This window comes from Schistocerca serialis, chromosome 5 (assembly GCF_023864345.2).
Source record: "Schistocerca serialis cubense isolate TAMUIC-IGC-003099 chromosome 5, iqSchSeri2.2, whole genome shotgun sequence".
NCBI classification, from domain to species: Eukaryota; Metazoa; Arthropoda; class Insecta; order Orthoptera; family Acrididae; genus Schistocerca; species Schistocerca serialis.
The window spans coordinates 147540661-147563006 of record NC_064642.1 but is presented as its reverse complement, the minus strand read 5'-3'; the positions used below and the strand labels follow the sequence as shown (position 1 = coordinate 147563006).

General features: G+C 38.3%; 1 protein-coding gene across 1 annotated transcript in view; it reads right to left on the bottom strand.

Moving 5' to 3' along the window:
• The window catches only part of LOC126481282 (papilin), a 260118-nt gene that overhangs the window by 104921 nt on the left and 132851 nt on the right, over window positions 1-22346 (bottom strand). The window contains exons 23-25 of the mRNA XM_050104920.1: window positions 15587-15766; window positions 15182-15367; window positions 5573-5785 (exon numbers count right to left, since the gene is read on the bottom strand). Coding sequence (XP_049960877.1) covers window positions 5573-5785; window positions 15182-15367; window positions 15587-15766 — 579 coding nt within the window. The remainder of the gene's footprint in view (window positions 1-5572; window positions 5786-15181; window positions 15368-15586; window positions 15767-22346) is intronic.

Genomic DNA, 22346 nt, shown 5'->3' with positions numbered 1-22346 from the left:
TCACAATATTAGCAACCTACTTCGAGCCAAGTGAATCGGCCATAGACATAATTGATGAACTGGGCCAACAAATAAGATGGAGCAAGAAAGACATCCCTTTACTTATCACAGGGAATCTAAACTGTCGGTTGGATGTACAGAATCACAAAACAAAATTAGTAATTGAATCACTACAAGAAGAAGGCCTCATCCTGCTAAACGACACAAACGTCCCTACGTATTTCTGCCATAATGGCATAAGTGCTATTGATATCGCCCTCATAAGAGGAAACATAAAAGGGGGCATAAGCCCACTTTGGAATGCAAACCACACGCCTATAAGAAAACACATCCCGATGAACATAGCCATACAAAGTGATTGGAAGGCAAGTGAGAACCAAGAGAAGAGACTGCTCTCGAGGAGACTGGATTCACGGAAAGTGGAAGAATACCACGACCAGATAGAACAAATTGAGTCCTTAATTGACAACTCAAATGTAGAGGAGGCAGCGCTTGAACTGGAGAAACTCTTAAAACAAGCAACTACCCCCAGGAAAGTGAGAAGAGCTAAACCATGATTCGATCAAGAGTGTTATCTGCAAAGAAAAGAAGTACTCCAAGCTTTACACCGACTAAAAACGGACACAGATAATCACTCACTACTACACTCATATGCTGAGAAAAGAAGATCCTACAAAACACTAACAAGGGAGAAGAGAATGGCACACAGCGAAGAAGAGGGAAGAAGACTAGCTAAAGAAGCCAGGAGAGACCCATTCATTGCAATCCGCCCCCGAAAGCAGGCACAGTCACACTATATAAGCATGGAAGAATGGACGAGACATTTCAAAGACATTCTCAACAAAGATGGTAGAGAAGGAGCACAGGTAGCAAGTCAAAAGCTCACACTGCAAGAGATACCAGGCTGGTCCCCACTCACTCCAAATGAGGTCCGAAACATCATTGAATCAACAAAAAGGAAGAAAGCAGCAGGACCTGACATGCTTTACAACGAATACCTTAAAGACACAGCCAATCTGCTAGCACCAACATGGACAAAACTTTATAACAAATGCATTGAAACAGCAAAAATCCCAGGCCAGTGGAGAAAATCAATAGTAAGGGTAATGTACAAAGGGAAGGGCGACCCTAAGGACACAAACAAATATAGAGGAATAGCCTTGGAAAACAACCCTTTTAAGGCATTCACAAAACTAATCACAGGAAGAATAAGACACACTTTGGAAGACCACCTCACTGAATTTCAATTCGGGTTCAGGGAAAAAAGATCCACTACCACAGCAGTGGAGCTGCTTTTAAAAAACATATGGGAAACCATCGATAAGAAGCAAAAATATTATGCTGTATCCATAGACTTCACAAAGGCCTTCGACCTCCTCGATCGATCATTAGTAAAAAGGATGCTCGACGCAACCCTGGGAAGAGACAGTGTCTGGACGAGGATCATAAACTCCATAAATGAATGGAACAAGATAAGGATCTCGGACAACCTCAACCTGTCTGAACCAATAAGGCAAACAAACGGAGTACTCCAAGGAGACCCACTAAGCCCGCTTCTGTTCATTCTGGCAGCAAAGGACATTATGGAAATCGCTCAAGACGAAGATGTCGAAGCATATGCCTACGCGGACGACATTGTGATAGGCTCAAAAAGCTTAAAGAAACTACAGGAGACTATAGACGATGTGGAAAAATGATGCACAAAACACAAGTTAATAATCAACACCGACAAGATGGAAATGATGGTATTCAGACCAGGCGGGCAAATCCCAAAAAACGACAAGAATTGCACTACATGGAAAGCAAATATCTATCACAAAAGATTACAAATATCTAGGGATGACACTCCAGCCGTCCACAAAGTGCTTCACTAAACATACAACAGAGAAAGCGACACAAGCCATCAGAGTGATAAATGAAATAAGTTCCATCAGAACACTAAATCTAGACACAGCTATGGCACTCTTCAAATCAAAAATAATACCGATACTGGCTTATGGGATAGAAATCATATGAATACACCTAAATGAAAAGAACTTAGAAACATTGGAAAGAGTAAAAGCAACCTATATCAAAGGAGCATTAGGGGTAGCAAAAACCACAAGATCAAGATTAGTCTACCTTCTCGACCGAGAATCTTTCCCCATAGAGGATCTAAGGACAAGTTTCTTACTTCCCAACACATCAGCATCAGAGAACCTACTAAGATCACTACTCAGGAAAAGAGGAAGTACCAATGGAATTCTATGGATCTGGGGCCATGATCGACCGCACTTGGACAGCAGCAAATTTTGAGATGAGACACGTACTTACAAGACTTGCAGTACACAGATTCCACCATGAAATTTGTGCAAATACAACATACCACAAACCGTCAAACCTTTGCAAGTGTACACTATGTGGACAGTCTTGTGAGAGACACCATACAGAAATATGCAACAAGAGGACCAGTTCAATTAGAGACTATGCAATAAATGGTTCAAATGATAATCTGTTATAATACCTGCACTGAATGTAATCTACTACTAAGAATTATGCAGACACTCAATACATCCTTGTAATTCACTCTCAAATGATTGTAATCTAATGTATAACTATAATCTGACTGTGTCTCAAAGTCGTGCTGGGCAGTAGTTAATGATATGAGGAACACTGATTCAAAAACTAAAATTAATAAAATAGAGTTAAGTATACATAATGATAATTTTTCTGATCCTTATATAGTTAGCAATATATTTAATAATTACTTTATAGATGCTATTGAAAATGATACTTGCATGAAACAAGTGAGGCAGTTTAAATATGATAAGGAAAAGGAACGGGACTCTTGTAAGCTACCTACAGTAACCATCAAGGACGTAACACAGCTGATTGACAGCCTAAAAAATAAAAGATCAGCTGGATGTGATGAATTTTTTCCTTTTCTACTGCAAAAAATGCAAGGGTGAGTTAGCCAGACCATTAGTCCATCTAATAAATTGTGTACTTGAAGAAGGTGTGTTTCTGAAGAAACTGAAACTTGCTATAGTTAAACCTTTACATAAAAAAGGGGAAAGAAAACAACCACAGAACTACAGACCAGTTGCCTTAACCTCAGTGTTTGGTAAATTAATTGAAAAAATAATGCTAGAAATCTTAATTGAGCACTATAATATGAATAACTTAATAGGAGATTTCCAACACGGCTTTAGATGTGGTCGGAGCACCATATCTGCAGCAGTACAGTTTGTACACTGTCTGATGGAGAAAATAAATGACGGTTATGAAACGGCAGGGGTGTTTTTAGATCTTTCCAAAGTGTTTGACAGAGTCCATCATGGCGCTCTTTTAAGTAAACTTGCTTGTAATGGTGTCAGTGGGAAACTGTTGTTTTTAATAGAATCTTACCTTAAAGATAGACAATAATGCACAGAAGTTGTGTATGATAATGGAGAGGTAATCGAAAAAGAAGATCAAAGATAAGAAATATAAATTTTGGTGTGCCACAAGGCTCTATCTTGGGCCACTTCCTGTTTATTTGCTACGTGAATGATTTCCCAAAAGTATTAGACACCAGTCATCGTATTACTATGTATGCTGATGACACCTCTGGGGTTTGCTGGGCACATAGTAATGATGACCTAAATTCAGTGGTACAGAATTTTGTTGAAAAAGCCCAAACACATTTTGAAAAAGAAAACCTGGGGGTCAATATTAACAAAACTAATTTAATTTATTTTAAGACAAGTGGCTCAAATAAAAATACTGTTGTAAATGAGGACATTCAGGAAAATACCTGTTCAGAATGTAAATTTCTGGGGATATATATAGATGACAGACTTTCGTGGACTCAGCAAATAGATCATGTCTGTGGTAAAATAACATCTAGTCTGTATTTACTATGGAGATTAGTTCAATATTTAGATATTGAAGCAATAAAAATAGCGTATTTTGGGTTGGTGTATTCCCATCTATCTCATGGAATTGTATTGGGGTGGGTGTAGCCAATATAATATAAGAAGGGTATTTGTATTGCAGAAAAGAGTAATAAGAACTATGGCAAAAGTAAGACCCAGAACTTCACACAAAAACCTGTTTATTAAGTTTAATATTATGACTATCTATGCAGTATATATGTTTCAATCAATATTATTAGTGAAAAAGGACAAAAAAGTGGCAAACAGGAATATGGAACTTTCAAATAACTTCCGGGAATTCAGCCAGGTAACACTTTCAGCGACCGCCGATATTTCGGCGGGAGAACACCCCGCCATTTTCAAGGCAAACTGCAACGAACAGGCGGCGTACATGCAAATTTAATACCTCGGTTCTCGGACCCAAGCAGGAAAGATAACACACACACACTGAACACTAGTGCCACCAAAGATGGCCAAAGTCAGAGCTATCAATAGTGAGACTATGAATTCGCAGGTGAGGTAGCATTGAGTCTGTCCCTCTGTTTCTTGACAAGGGAGAGAGCCGGATTCCAAACAGAGTTTAAACAGAAACCTCCAGCTGCAGCATGGCATATATTGGTCAAACTATCAGGACCGTGGAGGACAGATGTACTGAGCATAAACGGCACACACGATTACAGCAGCCAAATAGATCTGCTATTGCCGAACATTGCTTGGATACTGGTCACTCCATGTTATATAATAACACCGAGATATTGGCATGCACGTCCAGCTATTGGGACAGTGTGATTCGGGAGGCAGTTGAGATTAAATTAGCGAGCAACCTTGTTAACAGGGATGGAGGTTTCTGTTTAAACTCTGTTTGGAATCCGGCTCTCTCCCTTGTCAAGAAACAGAGGGACAGACTCATTGCTACCTCACCTGCGAATTCATAGTCTCACTATCGATAGCTCTGACTTTGGCCATCTTTGGTGTCACTAGTGTTCAGTGTGTGTGTGTTATCTTTCCTGCTTGGGTCCGAGAACCGAGGTACTAAATTTGCATGTACGCCGCCTGTCCGTTGCAGTTTGCCTTGAAAATGGCGGGGTGTTCTCCCGCTGAAATATCGGCGGTCGCTGAAAGTGTTACCTGGCTGAATTCCCGGAAGTTATTTGAAAGTTGTATACGCCAGGAGAAACTCAGGTCTCAGGAATATGGAAATCCAGGATTACAATACAAGACACAAATCAGACTTTCATATGGTGAGCAGACGACTGAATCTAACAAATACCCCATTCATTAAGGGAGAAATATTTTATAATTCTCTGCCAAACAACCTGAAACAGCTTTCTGGTAGAATTTTTAAAAATGAGTTTAAAAAATGGCTTATATTGAAGTGCCCATACAGTATGGTGCTGACATGATTTGACCTCAGGAATGCTATGTTAAATATACTTTAATGATCTTTTACTTAATAGCATGTAATCTATTTATATTGTGTATCAATAATCTAAATGTAATTATTATAACATTGCCCATGCATGTTAAATACATGTTTTGAACTGTAAGATAAATAAAAATCATTTAACATAATTTACCACTGCAGCACATAATAAAACTGTATGATAAACAGAAGATTCCTTTCTTTCTAAGACATTGTTTTCTTCTCAATTTCCCATAATAATAGTATGATTTACCTTTTCTGAATTCTGCAGCAGGTACAGGGGTAAGAATCCGCTTCTCACAACGATTTTCACAATCCTGTAGTGTCAGAAAATTGTTTTCATTTCCTCCACACCCATTGTAATAAAACGACCTGCAGCGCACCTCATAAGAGTCATAATACCACCGTTCAGTATAATTGTAGCATTCACCACCAACAACAGGTTTAAGAGTACAGATGTCTTGCTCTGTTGATACAAAGGAAATTAATTAAAACGAATCCACAAACCTTGTGATACAAAAGGTCTTCAACTAAAAGTTCATGAGTGTTTAATGTACTCCTTAACTAGAGAAATTCATCATCACAGAACTATCAAATAACCTTCCTTCCCATGGTTTTCATTGAATAAATGATTTACAAATAAGTAAATAAATCAATAAATTAGTAGGAAAGAAGGAAGATTAAAATTTAACATGCCTTCAACAGTGATTGAAGTAATTTGAGACACAGCAAAAAGTCTGAATGTTTCAAGGATGGGAAAGGAAATTGGCTGTGCCCTTTCAAAGAAGCCATTCTGACATTTTTCTGGAGCACTTTAGAGAACTCATGGAAAATCTAAATCTGGATGGCCAGACACAGATTTGGACAGTCATGCTCCTGAATGAAGAAAATAATCTTCAATACACATTTTCAATTTTTTTTCCCACGTAGCTCACTTTCAAATAAATGTAATCCCCACATGCACCTGTTCATGGATTTTGGAAAACAGTTTCCAGCACGGTGACTAACATGGTGTGTCAAAAAGAACTCAACTCACCAACAGTGCTAACTAAAGCAGAGCCAACAGAAATAAATAGCACCTAAGGCCAACCACCTTCCTTCTGAAAACTTATGACTGTTCTATTACTGTTTTGTACTACTACTACTACTACTCTGTTGCAGTTACTTCCTCTTTTTGCCACTGTTGAGTTTTTCCTGTTAATTCTGAATATTTTTATTTATCCAGCATGGACTTACAGAGTTATATTATAAAAATGATAATATACAGTGCTATTACAAATGATTGAAGCGATTTCATAAATTCACTGTAGCTCCATTCATTGACATATGGTCACGACACACTACAGATACGTAGAAAAACTCATAAAGTTTTGTTCGGCTGAAGCTGCACTTCAGGTTTCTGCCGCCAGAGCGCTCGAGAGCGCAGTGAGACAGAATGGCAACAGGAGCCGAGAAAGCATATGTCGTGCTTGAAATGCACTCACATCAGTCAGTCATAACAGTGCAACGACACTTCAGGACGAAGTTCAACAAAGATCCACCAACTGCTAACTCCATTCGGCGATGGTATGCACAGTTTAAAGCTTCTGGATGCCTCTGTAAGGGGAAATCAACGGATCGGCCTGCAGTGAGCGAAGAAACGGTTGAACGCGTGCGGGCAAGTTTCACGCGTAGCCCGCGGAAGTCGACGAATAAAGCAAGCAGGGAGCTAAACGTACCACAGCCGACGGTTTGGAAAATCTTACGGAAAAGGCTAAAGCAGAAGCCTTACTGTTTACAATTGCTACAAGCCCTGACACCCGATGACAAAGTCAAACGCTTTGAATTTTTGGCGCGGTTGCAACAGCTCATGGAAAAGGATGCGTTCAGTGCGAAACTTGTTTTCAATGATGAAGCAACATTTTTTCTTAATGGTGAAGTGAAAGGACACAATGTGCGAATCTGGGTGGTAGAGAATCCTCAAGCATTCGTGCAGCAAATTCACAATTCACCAAAAGTTAACGTGTTTTGTGCAATCTCACAGTTTAAAGTTTACGGCCCCTTTTTCTTCTGCGAAAAAAACGTTACAGGACACGTGTATCTGGATATTCTGGAAAATTGGCTCATGCCACAACTGGAGACCGACAGCGCCGACTTCATCTTTCAACAGCATGGTGCTCTAACGCACTTCCATCATGATGTTCGGCATTTCTTAAACAGGAGATTGGAAAACCGATGGATCGATCGTGGTGGAGATCATGATCAGCAATTCATGTCATGGCCTCCACGCTCTCCCGACTTAACCCCATGCAATTTCTTTCTGTGGGGTTATGTGAAAGATTCAGTGTTTAAACCTCCTCTACCAAGAAACGTGCCAGAACTGCAAGCTCGCATCAACGATGCTTTCGAACTCATTGATGGGGACATGCTGCGCCGAGTGTGGGAGGAACTTGATTATCGGCTTGATGTCTGCCGAATCACTAAAGGGGCACATATCGAACATTTGTGAATGCCTAAAAAAACTTTTTGAGTTTTTGTATGTGTGTGCAAAGCATTGTGAAAATATCTCAAATAATAAAGTTATTGTAGAGCTGTGAAATCGCTTCAATCATTTGTAATAACCATGTATATCTTTCCTTTTCTTGGGAAACTGGTATGCAGGTTATGAAGCAAGGATTGTTCATCACACTTTAAATTTACACCAAGATATAAGTGGATACAGTAAAATAGCTAAGAATTACATGTAATTATAATGAATGCATATTTATAATTTATGTTGAGTTTACATGCAAAGTGAATGATAATGGAAGAAATTATTAAAGTGTATTTTAATAAACATGCAAAGGCTTGGTCAGAGACATGCACTTACCAACTTTTGGAGGACAGTCAACTTCACATTCTGTTTCTGTCTCAAACCTGTTGGCATTACCCCCACACCCACTGTAATAAAATGGCATGCACCTGTTCTCTGAGGCATCAAAAAACCATCGAGGTATATGATCTGTACAGTTTCCTTCATCTCGAGGTAGTGAGCAAGACTCTGTTAGGAGGCATCAACAACATTTAACACCATGAAATTAAAACATGCAAAATTATTCAAAAAATTATACCAGGCATGTTAAATGTTACTGGAATATTCATGCTCTACATTAACCGTGCATTTTACTATCAATTATTAACTGCAATTGGTGTCTCTAGAAATTGTTATGGTGATTATTTGATAAGTTGATGGAAATTACTTTCCAAGTAGACCACCCATAGAAAAGAAAGTAGGCAATAATTCTGAATGTGCATGCACTAATTCAGTTGATTTTGGTTATACATTTTCATTTTCATATTTTTTAAGCAACTGAATTTCAAATGTTAGGCAAGAACTTTAGACTCCTTTAATTCCCATGCACTTATCATAGTTATACTATTTCCTTTCACCTTCTTCTAATATAAATCTGTCTGAGAATATCTGTTCAAGATGATAATTGACTACAACTGTTTTGTTACTGGCATATCACACAATTTTCCATTGCAGCTTAAAGTGAGAAAATTTGAATGCTTACAGAGAGATGTTAACAAAAAGTGATGCAAACCAACACCATCCATCCCAACTTCTCCTATGGACTCTCCTATTGCGAGTACAGCGAAAATTTACTGGTTAGTCTCTGAGTATTTTTATATCTTGCAATTAATTCCTCTTTTTTACCAGTAATCTATGGTTGCAAAAAATAGTATTTATGTCACTTTCTAAGTGCCTTATGCTTGCTGCCTACTTGTTAGTAGAATAATCTTCCATCATTTAATCGCATTTTTATTGTTACTGTCGTTCGTAGGACACAAAATTTTTCTACTCAGCCCTCAATCTCTCCCTGTGCCCTTTTACATTCACACAGACAAGTACAAAACAGTGTATGCAAACCTTCTCAAATCTCCCCCCCCCCTTTTTTTTTCCTCAACTGGGCCAAAACCATAGTACTGAATAATATCTGTTTTCTGAAGTAATATATTTAAAATAAAGCTTGACACCTAATGTCTTCTAAATACATTTCAAAACAAATACATTTACAGTGGATTATCTGTACATAACCACGTTTTTCAGACTTCCTTATTTGCCATCACCACATGTTCACTTCATGCATCTCTGTGGAGATTCTCTTTATTTTATTTCTCTTCTCACATCAGTGTCAACTGACTTCTCTTTTATAGGGGGGACGGGAATCAATATGCAATGAAAATTATATTTTCCAAGTATTCTCCAGATATTCCTGGAGACTGAGTTAGATTAAGGGAAGGATGTCACTCTGATGCTCTCCTCCTCAGTGTTAGTTTTCTCCTCAGTTTCTGTTCAGTTATGTTGCAGTCATCACTCACTTCCTTCTTATGAGTCCCCCCCCCCCCCCCCCCCTTTTTAAACCTTTCTCAGATGTACGAGTTCTCAGACAAGACTTCTTTCATCTGATAATATTTATACTCTTGTGTCCTAAGTGCAGGATGTCCCTGCAAAAGGGGAGGGAGGTGGGTAGGGCTTGTTTCCTCATGGCATGGAGATGGGGTTCAGAATGGGAAGACTTCCCATAGACACTGTAGCCCAGTGATCCATCTGCTATATTATGAAGAACTGATAGCTGGGCCAATTGCTGTATTTCAATTGTGAATTTTGTACAATTATGGATCTAGCTGAGATTCCAGGAATTCTCAAAATTTCTCCATCTCACACAATCAGACAGCAACATATTGCCAATATAACAATAGAAATGTATGGGCCTATTTTTGGTAGATTCTGCTACTCTGGCCTCAAAATGTGTCAATATAAGCTGGCATTTACTGGCAATATTGGACTGCTATCAGCACATCATCTAATTATATGGCTCTTGGATGTACCGTCATATCACATGGTGCAAATTTCACAAATTCCCCTAAGTCACCTGCTCTAAGTAGCAAAGTTGCTACAACAGGTTACTGCTAGCAAATAGCAGCTGTTGGTATCTACATTGTGATGGTCTTCTTATGGAAGCACCAACTGGTTTGCTTCAAGTGGATGAATGTAGTTTTTCTACAGGCTTATACTGGCAACCAAGAGTTTAAGCCTTCTGTGTATCCAAGTATCAGCAGAACTCCCAACTGGAACCAAGTTGTTGCCTTCTGAGCATTTACTGAGGCACCAATGCTGCTGCTAGTCACTGCTGTGGACAAGAGCCAAATCAAAGATGGTAAGACCTCTACTGTGCTGCAATAGGACTGTCACTGGAAATTTATTTTAATTTAATGACAGCAAGTCCATGGCAGAGTGCCTTTCATTAAACTATCCAATGTGTCATGCAGTCCTTGAAAAACAAAACTATGGATATAACATTTGTCTTCTTGAACATCATGTGTATGATGTGCTAAGGCAATGCTCTACTACTGCAGATATATCTGATCAGCCCAGGCTTGTATGAAGAGAGTGTTCAATGTACTTTCCTTGCACTAAGCAGAATGTTTGGCCAATGTATATATACTGTCACAGAACTTTGTGTGGCCTTGTTTCCTAAGGATGAGACTGTCTTTAATAATATCCAGCAAGGCACTCAGTTTCACAGATGGACAAAAGGCTTGTTTTAATGTTGTGTCTGTTGAGGAACCTGCTGATTCTTTAAGACTTACTGCTGAAGTACATCATGGAGACTACATTTGTGGGTGCCTCTGTTTCTTCATTTTGTTCCCACACTTTAGATGGAATGCATGATGAAACTGTTTTTCTTGAATAGCCGCCCAGTCAGAAAACCATCCTTAGGTTTAACCTGGCAGCTTAGGACAGTCTGAAGTTATGCGTGTTCTGTGAATTAGTATCCTACAGCTTGCAAATACAGATCTGTGTCAGTTGGCTTGTGGTACATGCTATGTGCCAGCATTCTCTTGACTTTCCATTACACCGAAACAAATAATAATAGTATGCCCTCTTGCCCCGACTCCATCATCAATTGGATATTAGGAGAGAGCATACTGAAACATTGGAGAAACATGGGAAGTCCTTTCACTCCATCAGGCCACGCTACTTGCTCAAAGTACTTGTCATTGAATAAAACTATGTTGAAGTGAACACATATTTAAAAAGCACCAGAATGTTCACATCAATGTTCCTGCCAGTCAACTCCAAAGGGACTTTTGTAATTAAATACACTGTACTAAGTAGAAGGTTCTGTGGTTGTAGTCTGACAATGCTCACTTAGGATTTTGCCTTGCACTTTCATGGTTTCAGTCTACAGTTCCTTCTCAGTTAAACTGACAACTGTAGGGCAAACTGCTTCTTGTCTTGGCTCGTTTAGAAAGCTGTCAAATGCTACTTTCTGCGAAGTGGTGATTTTATAGCTCTACAGATCTGCTTATGTTCTGATGTCAGTCCACTATCAAGAAAATGTAGACAATCTAGCAGACATACTGAGATTTAGATGATGTAGACAACATATTATATTATGGTAATGGGAATTAATTATGCCTGGCACATAAACATGTCATGGAGATATGTATTTGGAGTAATCTCTCCCCCTCCCAACTTCAATTTTGTGTGTGTGCATGATAGAGAGAGAGAGACAGAGAGAGAGAGAGAGAGAGAGAGAGAGAGAGTGCAATTATTTATACAGAAATGAGTGTGTGCTAAAATCTAATATAATTTTCTGTTCTATTACAAGTGTCCATGAGCACAACCTTGCCTCCCCCCCCCCCCCCCCCAATTTAACTGGAGGTGAGTGTTATAATCTTTACTAAGTTTGTTGTTTCTTGTAACATAATGTGCATGCTTGGCAAATGCATTATTTTGTTAAGACTTACTGTTGTAGGGTTTTCAATGAAACAAAGATAAGCTCAGGAAGACACAGGCAGCTAAAATAAATGTGAACATTATAATGTGCCTTGAACTAAACAAAAGTTCTACAAATAATTCATGAAATAGCATACAGGTAATGATACTGGGCACATAAGATGAACAGTAACATACCAAACTAAAATGAAGCTGTAAATGTGTATATTAAATAATACATAAGTATATACTCCATAAAACAAGTTTCCACTAATCTCAAAAGTAAGTAACATCCCACGTATATCTGTCTCCTACTACTATTAATTTAAGACATGTTTATGTTACTTCACTTCCTCACCTTCCATGCATTTCAACTTCTTGTTCATAACCATCAAAGGAAAATGTTGTTCTAAACCATGAAATTAGTGTCAGTAAAATCAGATGACAAGAATGAAGAGAAGAAACAGCCCCTGTTTGGAGTCTTTGCTGATAATGTGTCTGAATATTATTTGCTGCCACTGAGCATGTGTGTCTGGAGGTTCCAACCATTCTTTCAGTTTCAATTTTGGGTGAAGCTAGTGTTTATTTTTCCCAAATACAAATAAAGATAGATTCACACTAGCCATCAATGGACTGGAATGAAAGGCAACACATCCTTAAATGGAAGCATGTTCATATTAGACAGAATGTCAACAGACATCATTTCACTTACTGAATGGTGAAATTGAGGTGATGAGACACCATCTGTGATACAAAAAGATGAAATATAGTTTCAGAGTTAAGTAACTAACAATGATAGTACAGTTCATTAATGGTCAAAGAAAAGTTCATTATGTGGCATCAGAACACATACATATAAAATAATGTTGTAACTGATAAGCTTTTGGAGACAGTGGGTTCTTCTTCAGGCAGAAGGGTTGAAGGGGAAGGAAGAAGGGTGAAAGAAAAGGACTGGAGAGGACTAGGAAAAGGGGTAGATTTCGGAAAGTCACCCAGAACCGCAGGTCAGGGGAGACTCACCATACAGGATGAGAAGGAAAGACTGGTTGTTGGGGACTGCATTGGCAAAGATTTGAAAACCTGAGAGCTTTCCTTCTCATCCTGTACGGTATGTCTCCCCTGATCCGCGATTCTGGGTGACTTTCCCGAAATCTACCCATTTTCCTAGACCTCTCCAGTCCTTTTCCTTCACCCTTATTCATTCCCCTTCAACCCTTCTGCCTGAGGAAGGATTCCTAGACCTCTCCAGTCCTTTTCCTTCACTCTTATTCATTCCCCTTCAACCCTTCTGCCTGAGGAAAGAGCCACTGGCTCTGAAAGCTTGCCAATAACAACAGTCTTTTATGTGTGTGTTCTGTCACTGCTTGGTAAGTAATTTTTTATCTATACAATTAAATAATTTTGTCAACAACTGATTGTTTTTGTTGTTATAAAGGTTCACTATGGATATTCTTGATGGAAGTTGTATGGTAAATTTCCCACATTGCTGAGAGTGAAAGAATACAAAGAGCATCATGCAAACATTTCAAATAATCAATTTTTTGCCTAAGTAAATATATACATAGAAACACATTAAGCAATATTTAGATGACAATTTGTACAGGTTTTTCACTCTATCCATTGTGTTTTCTTCCTAAACAGTAAAGAAATCAAATATAACTGTATTTTTTCTCCTTCTGTGCAGCTGACTCTCTGACTGGTTTATACATTTATGTTCTTATTTACACACAGAGTAGACTTTTTATTTGTCTGCATGTTACAAAATCTAAATTATTTTTCGATTTCAGATACGTTGCCTCTTTTGTAGAACTCTCATAGCATAAAATATCTAAGTCCTTATAAAACAATCACAATATCTTTTCCTGTTTTGTTGAAATTCTGTGTGGATATCACTACTTGAAATGTAGTGTGGCATGTTTTGATGTTGCATTCCATGAAGTATGATGTGAATCAACCTTAAATCATACTAACAGGAAGAGACTGGAACTATATTTACTGTATTATAGAAAGGGAAAATATTTTCACTTATTGTAATCATGTGCAATGATACAGCTCTTACTGACATGAAAAGTTATGCCAAAATCCTTGACATATTGTGAAATGCATACTTTCCCAAGAATTTTACAAATTTTGTAAACAAATTAACATTGCTAAAGAACAAAAGTCTCCAACATTCAACTGTGAAAAAAAAAATTGTTTCCATTTGCTGAAAAAGCTTTATGTAGTTGAAAAGTGCCAAGGCACTATGTGATTTGTATCCCATTTTAAGGAGAAGAGTTTTCATGATTGGCTGGGCACATGAGTTTACACACGAAGGAAAGCCATGGTACACCATTTTAACAGATTCATTTGGTAAAACGCTGTGGTGTTTAAACCAACCTTGACAAATTTTGCTTTAATAGTGTTCAGATCTGTAGTTTCACTGACGCTAATGAAATTGTTGAATAGAAGTAACAGAACATAAATTATATATTTTAAAATCTGTAAAAATGTTATGTACAGATGCTGAAACATAACAAATGTCATTTTATGCCAGATTCTAGTGACATAAGAAGCTTACAGGTTGAGTAATGAGAGGTCATATTCTGGCAAAGAGTAAATACAGGGTGTTATAATGAGTGTTGAGGGGGGGGGGGGGGGGGCAACTTAACAAAGCTTAGTACGCATAAGCAATAAATATAATGCTTTTTTAAATTTTGTAATGCAGAGTCACAAGAAAGAATTGCATCTACACCATAGAAAGTACATTTACCTAAAGACTTTGAGCAATTTGGAATTTGTAATCCAATTTATGAGACATTACTGATTTAGAAAACTTATTTTTCAGATAAATTTTCTGATTTGCAGAAATTTGGTTCTCTTTCCATGTCTGTAAGAATATAAATATTTTATAAGTTTTGTGGTATAGTACCTGAACAGGTAGCATGCAAAATACTTTACACAAATACGAGAGAAACATACACCTTCCCCAGCATTCCAGTAACGAGAGTGAAGATGGGATGCAAAAGCAACAACACAAAAGCCTTTTTCCCAATAAACATCACCATCAGCAGCAATAATGCTACAGAAGTGAAAGATACCACATTGCGTGCCTACAGATCATTGATTTCTGAATACCTCTCATTATATCAGAGACTTCACACTTAGACTTGCATTCGGCTTCAGTCTTAAACCTGTTTCCATTGCCTTGGCAACCACCATAAACAAACTGCTGACATCTTTTCTGTTCAGCATCATAATGCCAACGCAACATAGCACCTAGGCACGGACCCATATCCTTCGGAAGAGCACAAATATCCATTACTGCTGAAACAAAGTTTGTAACACAGCAAGGCAGAATATTTAATATGAGGATATGTCTCCTGGATGCCTGGAAAGAAAGTTATATAAATCCTATACCTCTGTTATAATACATGAAAAATTTTAAAATTGTCTACAACTATGTGTAGCAGCTTATCTCAGCAACATAAGTAATTTTTTTACTGAGACGTCTTGAACATATTCTATGATGAATTTACTTACCCCTACTTCGCCCAGGTTGCAAACACTGTTGATGACAAGCTGCTTCAGTGAGGAAGTTATTTCTGTTTCCTTTACAGCCACCATATGCAAATTCTTCACACACACCATCTTCTCTGTTGAAGAACCACCTTCGGTAATTACCCTTACACGGACCTTCGTCTTTTGGTTGCTCACATGCATCTATCATTAAAAAATAAAAAATTCTGTAGGTTTGGATGGGATACCCTCGAAAGTCATTAAATAGTAGGACATCCACTATCTTTAATAATTAAGCAGAATAAGAATGTTTCACATATGCAGTAAAATAAGTAGGAGTTAACTCACTGCTCAAAAAGGGTCATGAAGAGATATGAGAAACTATTGCTTTATCTCTCTTTTGCCAGTTTTGTCAAAAGTATTTGGAGAAGCTGCTGCTCCCAAAATATGTAATTTTATTACAAGCCATGGGATTATTTCATATAAACAATTTGGTTTCAAAATTTTGTGGATGTCATGAATAATTTTGTTGTAGTTATAGGAATCTTTTGTGCCTTATGAAGGTCTCTTATTTCATAAACCACATTGTTAATCCATATAGTAGATAAAGATGGAATGAAGGGCAGTGCTTATGGGCTTATTCTGTACAGTGCACCTGGCAACAGTTTGTAACTGCTAAATATGTATAGGAATTGGATATACCTCCCAAATTCCTCCCCTCTCTCTCTCTCTGCCCATCTTCTCCTCATCCCTCTCTTCGTCCATCTCTTCCTCCTTCCATCTCTGTGCATCACCTCCTCCCCTCCTCTCTCTGTCCATCTCATCCTCACCCCTCTCTGTGTCCATTTCATTCACCCCACCCCGTATCATGTCCTCTAACCCCTCTCTCTGACACTGAGCCTTGTTTACTGCTATTGCAAACAAAGTCACTTAAAATGAATGGGTAAATGGGTTGAGAACATTGGTACAAGGGATACGAGAGAGAAATCTCTCCAGATGTTGGATATGTCAGGACAGTAGCTTCAGTGTAAGTATTTTATATAGTTCCAGTCTGCAAATGAGTAGTATTACAAAGTTTTGCACAATTTATGTTCCATAGTAGTATTCTAATTGTAAGCCAATATACCATAAATACACCTTTCCTGTTTTCTGTAAAACTGACAGAAAAAAAATCAGCATGTTGTTGTGTATCCTTTTTTTCCCTTTTTTTAAGAATAAGCTGACATTTGACTGTGTATTACTGTATTTATCTTCTGTACTATCTAGGTTTTGACTTTTATGCCATTATCAAGTTCAGTGCTAAAAAGTTCTTAGACCATTAACACATTATATCTGTTATGGCAGTCCTAAGCAGGTAACAGTTACAATGTGTTAAGCGTCTAACAACTTTCGCATTTTACTTGATAATAGCATAAAAGACAAAATCTAGATAGCACAGAAGGTAAATACAATAACACACAGTCAAATAGCAGTTTATTCTTTCAAAAAATATTGAATGGCTGTGGCTCAGCACCATCAAAAACATTTTATACAATTTCTGTTTGAAATTACATATGAGATGTGTGAGGAATATAATGAGACTGACAACACTGCGACCGATCTGGCAAGGCTGTGTTGTTCTAATTGTGTAGACCAGAGTGTTCACCCCTTCCAGATGCTCAATCTGAGTTTCAGCTCCATACAGTCATCATGTGATTTTATTGATGCCACCAAAAACTGTGGGAATCCACAAGAATGACATCTGAAAATTTGAAACGTGCCTATGGGGAACATTTGTTATTAAGAGTACAAGTTGTCCACTGGCACAAATCATTTCTGGAAGGCCCAGGGAGACCTTCAACTTCAAAAACCAATGAAAATGTTGAACGTGTGCATGCTCATGTGAGATTGTTCCTCCATGAAAAACTGTCAACCAAGCATTTCACAAAGATGTTCTTGAAAGGCTCAGGAAAAGGGTGATTCGAGTGAGACTGAACACCGCACACAAGTGACAACTCCCCCTGTCACATGGCCACTTCCATCGCAGAATTTTTGACCTCAAAAGGCATTCCTGTTGCACCACAACCCCCCTGTTCACCTGATCTGAGTCCTTGTGACCTTTTTCTTTTCCCAAAACTGAAAAAAAGTCTTAAAAGGATGTCATTCTGGGTCTCTGGAGGACATTCAAAAGAATGTGACTGACATGTTAAAGGCCTTAACAGTTGATGCTTTCCAGAGCTGCTACCAAGGCTGGGAACAATGGCTCTGCCAGTGTATAGCTGCTAAAGGGAACTACTTTGAAGAGGACAGTAATGTTGTTTGAAAAAATAAAAATCTTGGTAGATAAAAAATCAGTCTTATTACTTTTCTCACACACCTCATGTAAGGAGAAAGAATATATATATGAGAAACAATTTGTTTAATGGTTTACATGCTTTGCTATCAAAGTTAAAGCTGAGCTGCAAGAAAGAAAACAAAACTGCACATTTGCACAGCATAACACAGCATTTTCTTTCTCACAGTCTATTTTAACAGAAAACCTATGGATTGTCATACAAAAAATATGTAGCCTATGTCTGTCTGAACATTCATTAGAGTATCATGTAGAAATCTGAAGTAAATTGGTCAAGAACTTTTTGAGATTTTTGTCGACAATGTTTACCCTTCCCAAATTAAACATATATTTATACATCATAAATATGTAGCCTATGTCTGTCCCAATGTTCATTAGAGTGTTGTGTAAAACTTTGAAGTAAATTAGTCAAATAGTCCATTGGCAACTACATTAAACAATCTGTCTTTATGTAGATAAGACAAAGAATAACTGCCTACTCATTAAAAGTAAATTATGCTTAGAATTGCATAAGGTTCCCCTCAATGACCTATTCTCTATTAATGATTTGCTGAACAACAAAAACTCTCCACCAGTTTTGTCTGCAGATAACACTCCTATATTAACTGGAAATCATAATAATTTCTGTGTGGCATATGAAGCCCTTCCAGTGCAACCTCTGCTGAATAATGTCAAATGTTTCCACAATATTTTCGAGGTAGTCAGTTACTAAATTAGTTGTTAATGTCATGTGGAAACTATTGTCATTAATGCAATTGTACACAAATGTTAAAGCAGTTCTGATGGAAAACAAACATAAACAATGACAGAAGTCAAGGCACAAAAGGCATTGCAGCAAGGGATTATACTAATGTTCATTAAATAGTTTCACTCAAATATAATTAGGAAGAAAAACAACTTCTGATGGTCAAATTTGATTCCATCATCTGAAGTTTGGACTTATACCATCATCAAGGAAGAAGACACTCAAACTAAACATGATAATAGCAACATATAAGAAACGGTGAATACTAAAAAAATATTACATTGTCCATCCTGTTGTCCCAGATTGGTCCCCTAGATTTTAACTTGTTTAACTGTTACTGCCCCCCATGAAGCATGGACCTTGCCGTTGGTGGGGAGGCTTGCGTGCCTCAGCGATACAGATGGCCGTACCGTAGGTGCAACCACAACGGAGGGGTATCTGTTGAGAGGCCAGACAAACATGTGGTTCCTGAAGAGGGGCAGCAGCCTTTTCAGTAGTTGCAGGGGCAACAGTCTGGGTGACTGACTGGTCTGGCCTTGTAACATTAGCCAAAACGGCCTTGCTGTGCTGGTACTGCGAACGGCTGAAAGCAAGGGGAAACTACAGCCGTAATTTTTCCCGAGGACATGCAGCTTTACTGTATGATTAAATGATGATGGCGTCCTCTTGGGTAAAATATTCCGGAGGTAAAATAGTCCCCCATTCGGATCTCCGGGCGGGGACTACTCAGGAGGACGTTGTTATCAGGAGAAAGAAAACTGGCATTCTATGGATCGGAGCGTGGAATGTCAGATCCCTTAATCGGGCAGGTAGGTTAGAAATTTTAAAAAGGGAAATGGATAGGTTAAAGTTAGATATAGTGGGAATTAGTGACGTTCGGTGGCAGGAGGAACAAGACTTTTGGTCAGGTGATTACAGGGTTATAAATACAAAATCAAATAGGGGTAATGCAGGAGTGGGTTTAATAATGAATAAAAAAATAGGAGTGCAGGTTAGCTACTACAAACAGCATAGTGAACGCCTTATTGTGGCCAAGATAGACACAAAGCCCATGCCTACTACAGTAGTACAAGTTTATATGCCAACTAGCTCTGCAGATGATGAAGAAATAGATGAAATGTATGACGAGATAAAAGAAATTATTCAGGTAGTGAAGGGAGACGAAAATTTAATAGTCATGGGTGACTGGAATTCGTCAGTAGGAAAAGGGAGAGAAGGAAACATAGTAGGTGAATATGGATTGGGGTGAAGGAATGAAAGAGGAAGCCGCCTTGTAGAATTTTGCACAGAGCATAACTTAATCATAGCTAACACTTGGTTCAAGAATCATAAAAGAAGGTTGTATGCCTGGAAAAATCCTGGAGATACTAAAAGGTATCAGATAGATTATTTAATGGTAAGACAGAGATTTAGGAACCAGGTTTTAAATTGTAAGACATTTTCTGGGGCAGATGTGGATTCTGACCACAATCAATTGGTTATGAACTGCAGATTGAAACTGAAGAAACTGCAAAAAGGTAGGAATTTAAGGAGATGGGACCTGGATAAACTGAAAGAACCAGAGGTTGTAGAGAGTTTCAGGGAGAGGATAAGGGAACAGTTGACAGGAATGGGGGAAAGAAATACAGTAGAAGAAGAATGGGTAGCTCTGAGGGATGAAGTAGTGAAGGCAGCAGACGATCAAGTAGGTAAAAAGACGAGGGCTAATAGAAATCCTTGGGTAACAGAAGAAATATTGAATTTAATTGATGAAAGGAGAAAATATAAAAATGCAGTAAATGAAGTAGGCAAAAAGGAATACAAACGTCTCAAAAATGATATCGACAGGAAGTGCAAAATGGCTAAGCAGGGATGGCTAGAGGACAAATGCAAGGATGTAGAGGTTTGTCTCACTAGGGGTAAGATAGATACTGCCTACAGGAAAATTAAAGAGACCTTTGGAGAGAAGAGAACCACTTTTATGAATATCAAGAGCTCAGATGGAAACCCAGTTCTAAGCAAAGAAGGGAAGGCAGAAAGGTGGAAGGAGTATATAGAGGGTTTATACAAGGGCGATGTACTTGACGACAATATTATGGAAATGGAAGAGGATGTAGATGAAGATGAAGTGGGAGATAAGATACTGCGTGAAGAGTTTGACTGGGCACTGAATGACCTGAGTCGAAACAAGGCCCAGGGAGTAGGCACCATTCCATTAGAACTACTGATGGCCTCGGGAGAGCCAGTCATGACAAAACTCTACCATCTGGTGAGCACGATGTATGAGACAGACGAAATACCCTCAGACTTCAAGAAGAATGTAATAATTCCAACCCCAAAGAAAGCAGGTGTTGACAGTTGTGAAAATTACCGAACTATCAGTTTAATAAGTCACAGCTGCAAAACACTAATGCGAATTCTTTACAGAAAAATAGAAAGATCAGTTTGGATTCTGTACAAATGTTGCAACATGTGAGGCAATACTGACTCTACAACTTATCTTAGAAGAAAAATTAAGAAAAGGCAAACCTACGTTTCTAGCATTTGTAGACTTAGAGAAAACTTTTGACAATGTTAACTGGAATACTCTCTTTCAAATTCTGAAGGTGGCAGGGGTAAAATACAGGGAGCGAAAGGCTATTTACAATTTGTACAGAAACCAGATGGCAGTTGTAAGAGTCGAGGGGCATGAAAGGGGAGCAGTGGTTGGGAAGGGAGTGAGACAGGGTTGTAGCCTCTCCCCGATGTTATTCAATCTGTATATTGAGCAAGCAGTAAAGGAAACAAAAGAAAAATTCAGAGTAGGTATTAAAATTCATGGAGAAGAAGTAAAAACCTTGAGGTTCGCCGATGACATTGTAATTCTGTCAGAGACAGCAAAGGACTTGGAAGAGCAGTTGAACGGAATGGACAGTGTCTTGAAAGGAGGATATAAGATGAACATATAAGATGAACATATAAGATGAACATATAAGATGAACATCAACAAAAGCAAAACGAGGATAATGGAATGTAGTCAAATTAAGTCGGGCGATGCTGAGTGAATTAGATTAGGAAATGAGACACTTAAAGTAGTAAAGGAGTTTTGCTATTTAGGGAGTAAAATAACTGATGATGGTCGAAGTAGAGAGGATATAAAATGTAGACTGGCAATGGCAAGGAAAGCGTTTCTGAAGAAGAGAAGTTTGTCAACATCGAGTATTGATTTAAGTGTTAGAAAGTCGTTTCTGAAAGTATTTGTATGGAGTGTAGCCATGTATGGAAGTGAAACATGGATGATAAATAGTTTAGACAAGAAGAGAATAGAAGCTTTTGAAATGTGGTGCTACAGAAGAATGCTGAAGATTAGATGGATAGATCACATAACTAATGAGGAGGTGTTGAATAGGATTGGGGAGAAGAGAAGTTTGTGGCACAATTTGACTAGAAGAAGGGGTCGGTTGGTAGGACATGTTCTGAGGCATCAAGGGATCACAAATTTAGTATTGAAGGGCAGTGTGGAGGGTAAAAATCGTAGAGGGAGACCAAGAGATGAATACACTAAGCAGATTCAGAAGGATGTAGGTTGCAGTAGGTACTGGGAGATGAAGAAGCTTGCACAGGATAGAGTAGCATGGAGAGCTGCATCAAACCAGTCTCAGGACTGGAGACCACAACAACAACAACTGTTACTGAATTCTTTAGGAACACAACACCTTTAAAGAACTGATACACATCATGGATATTGT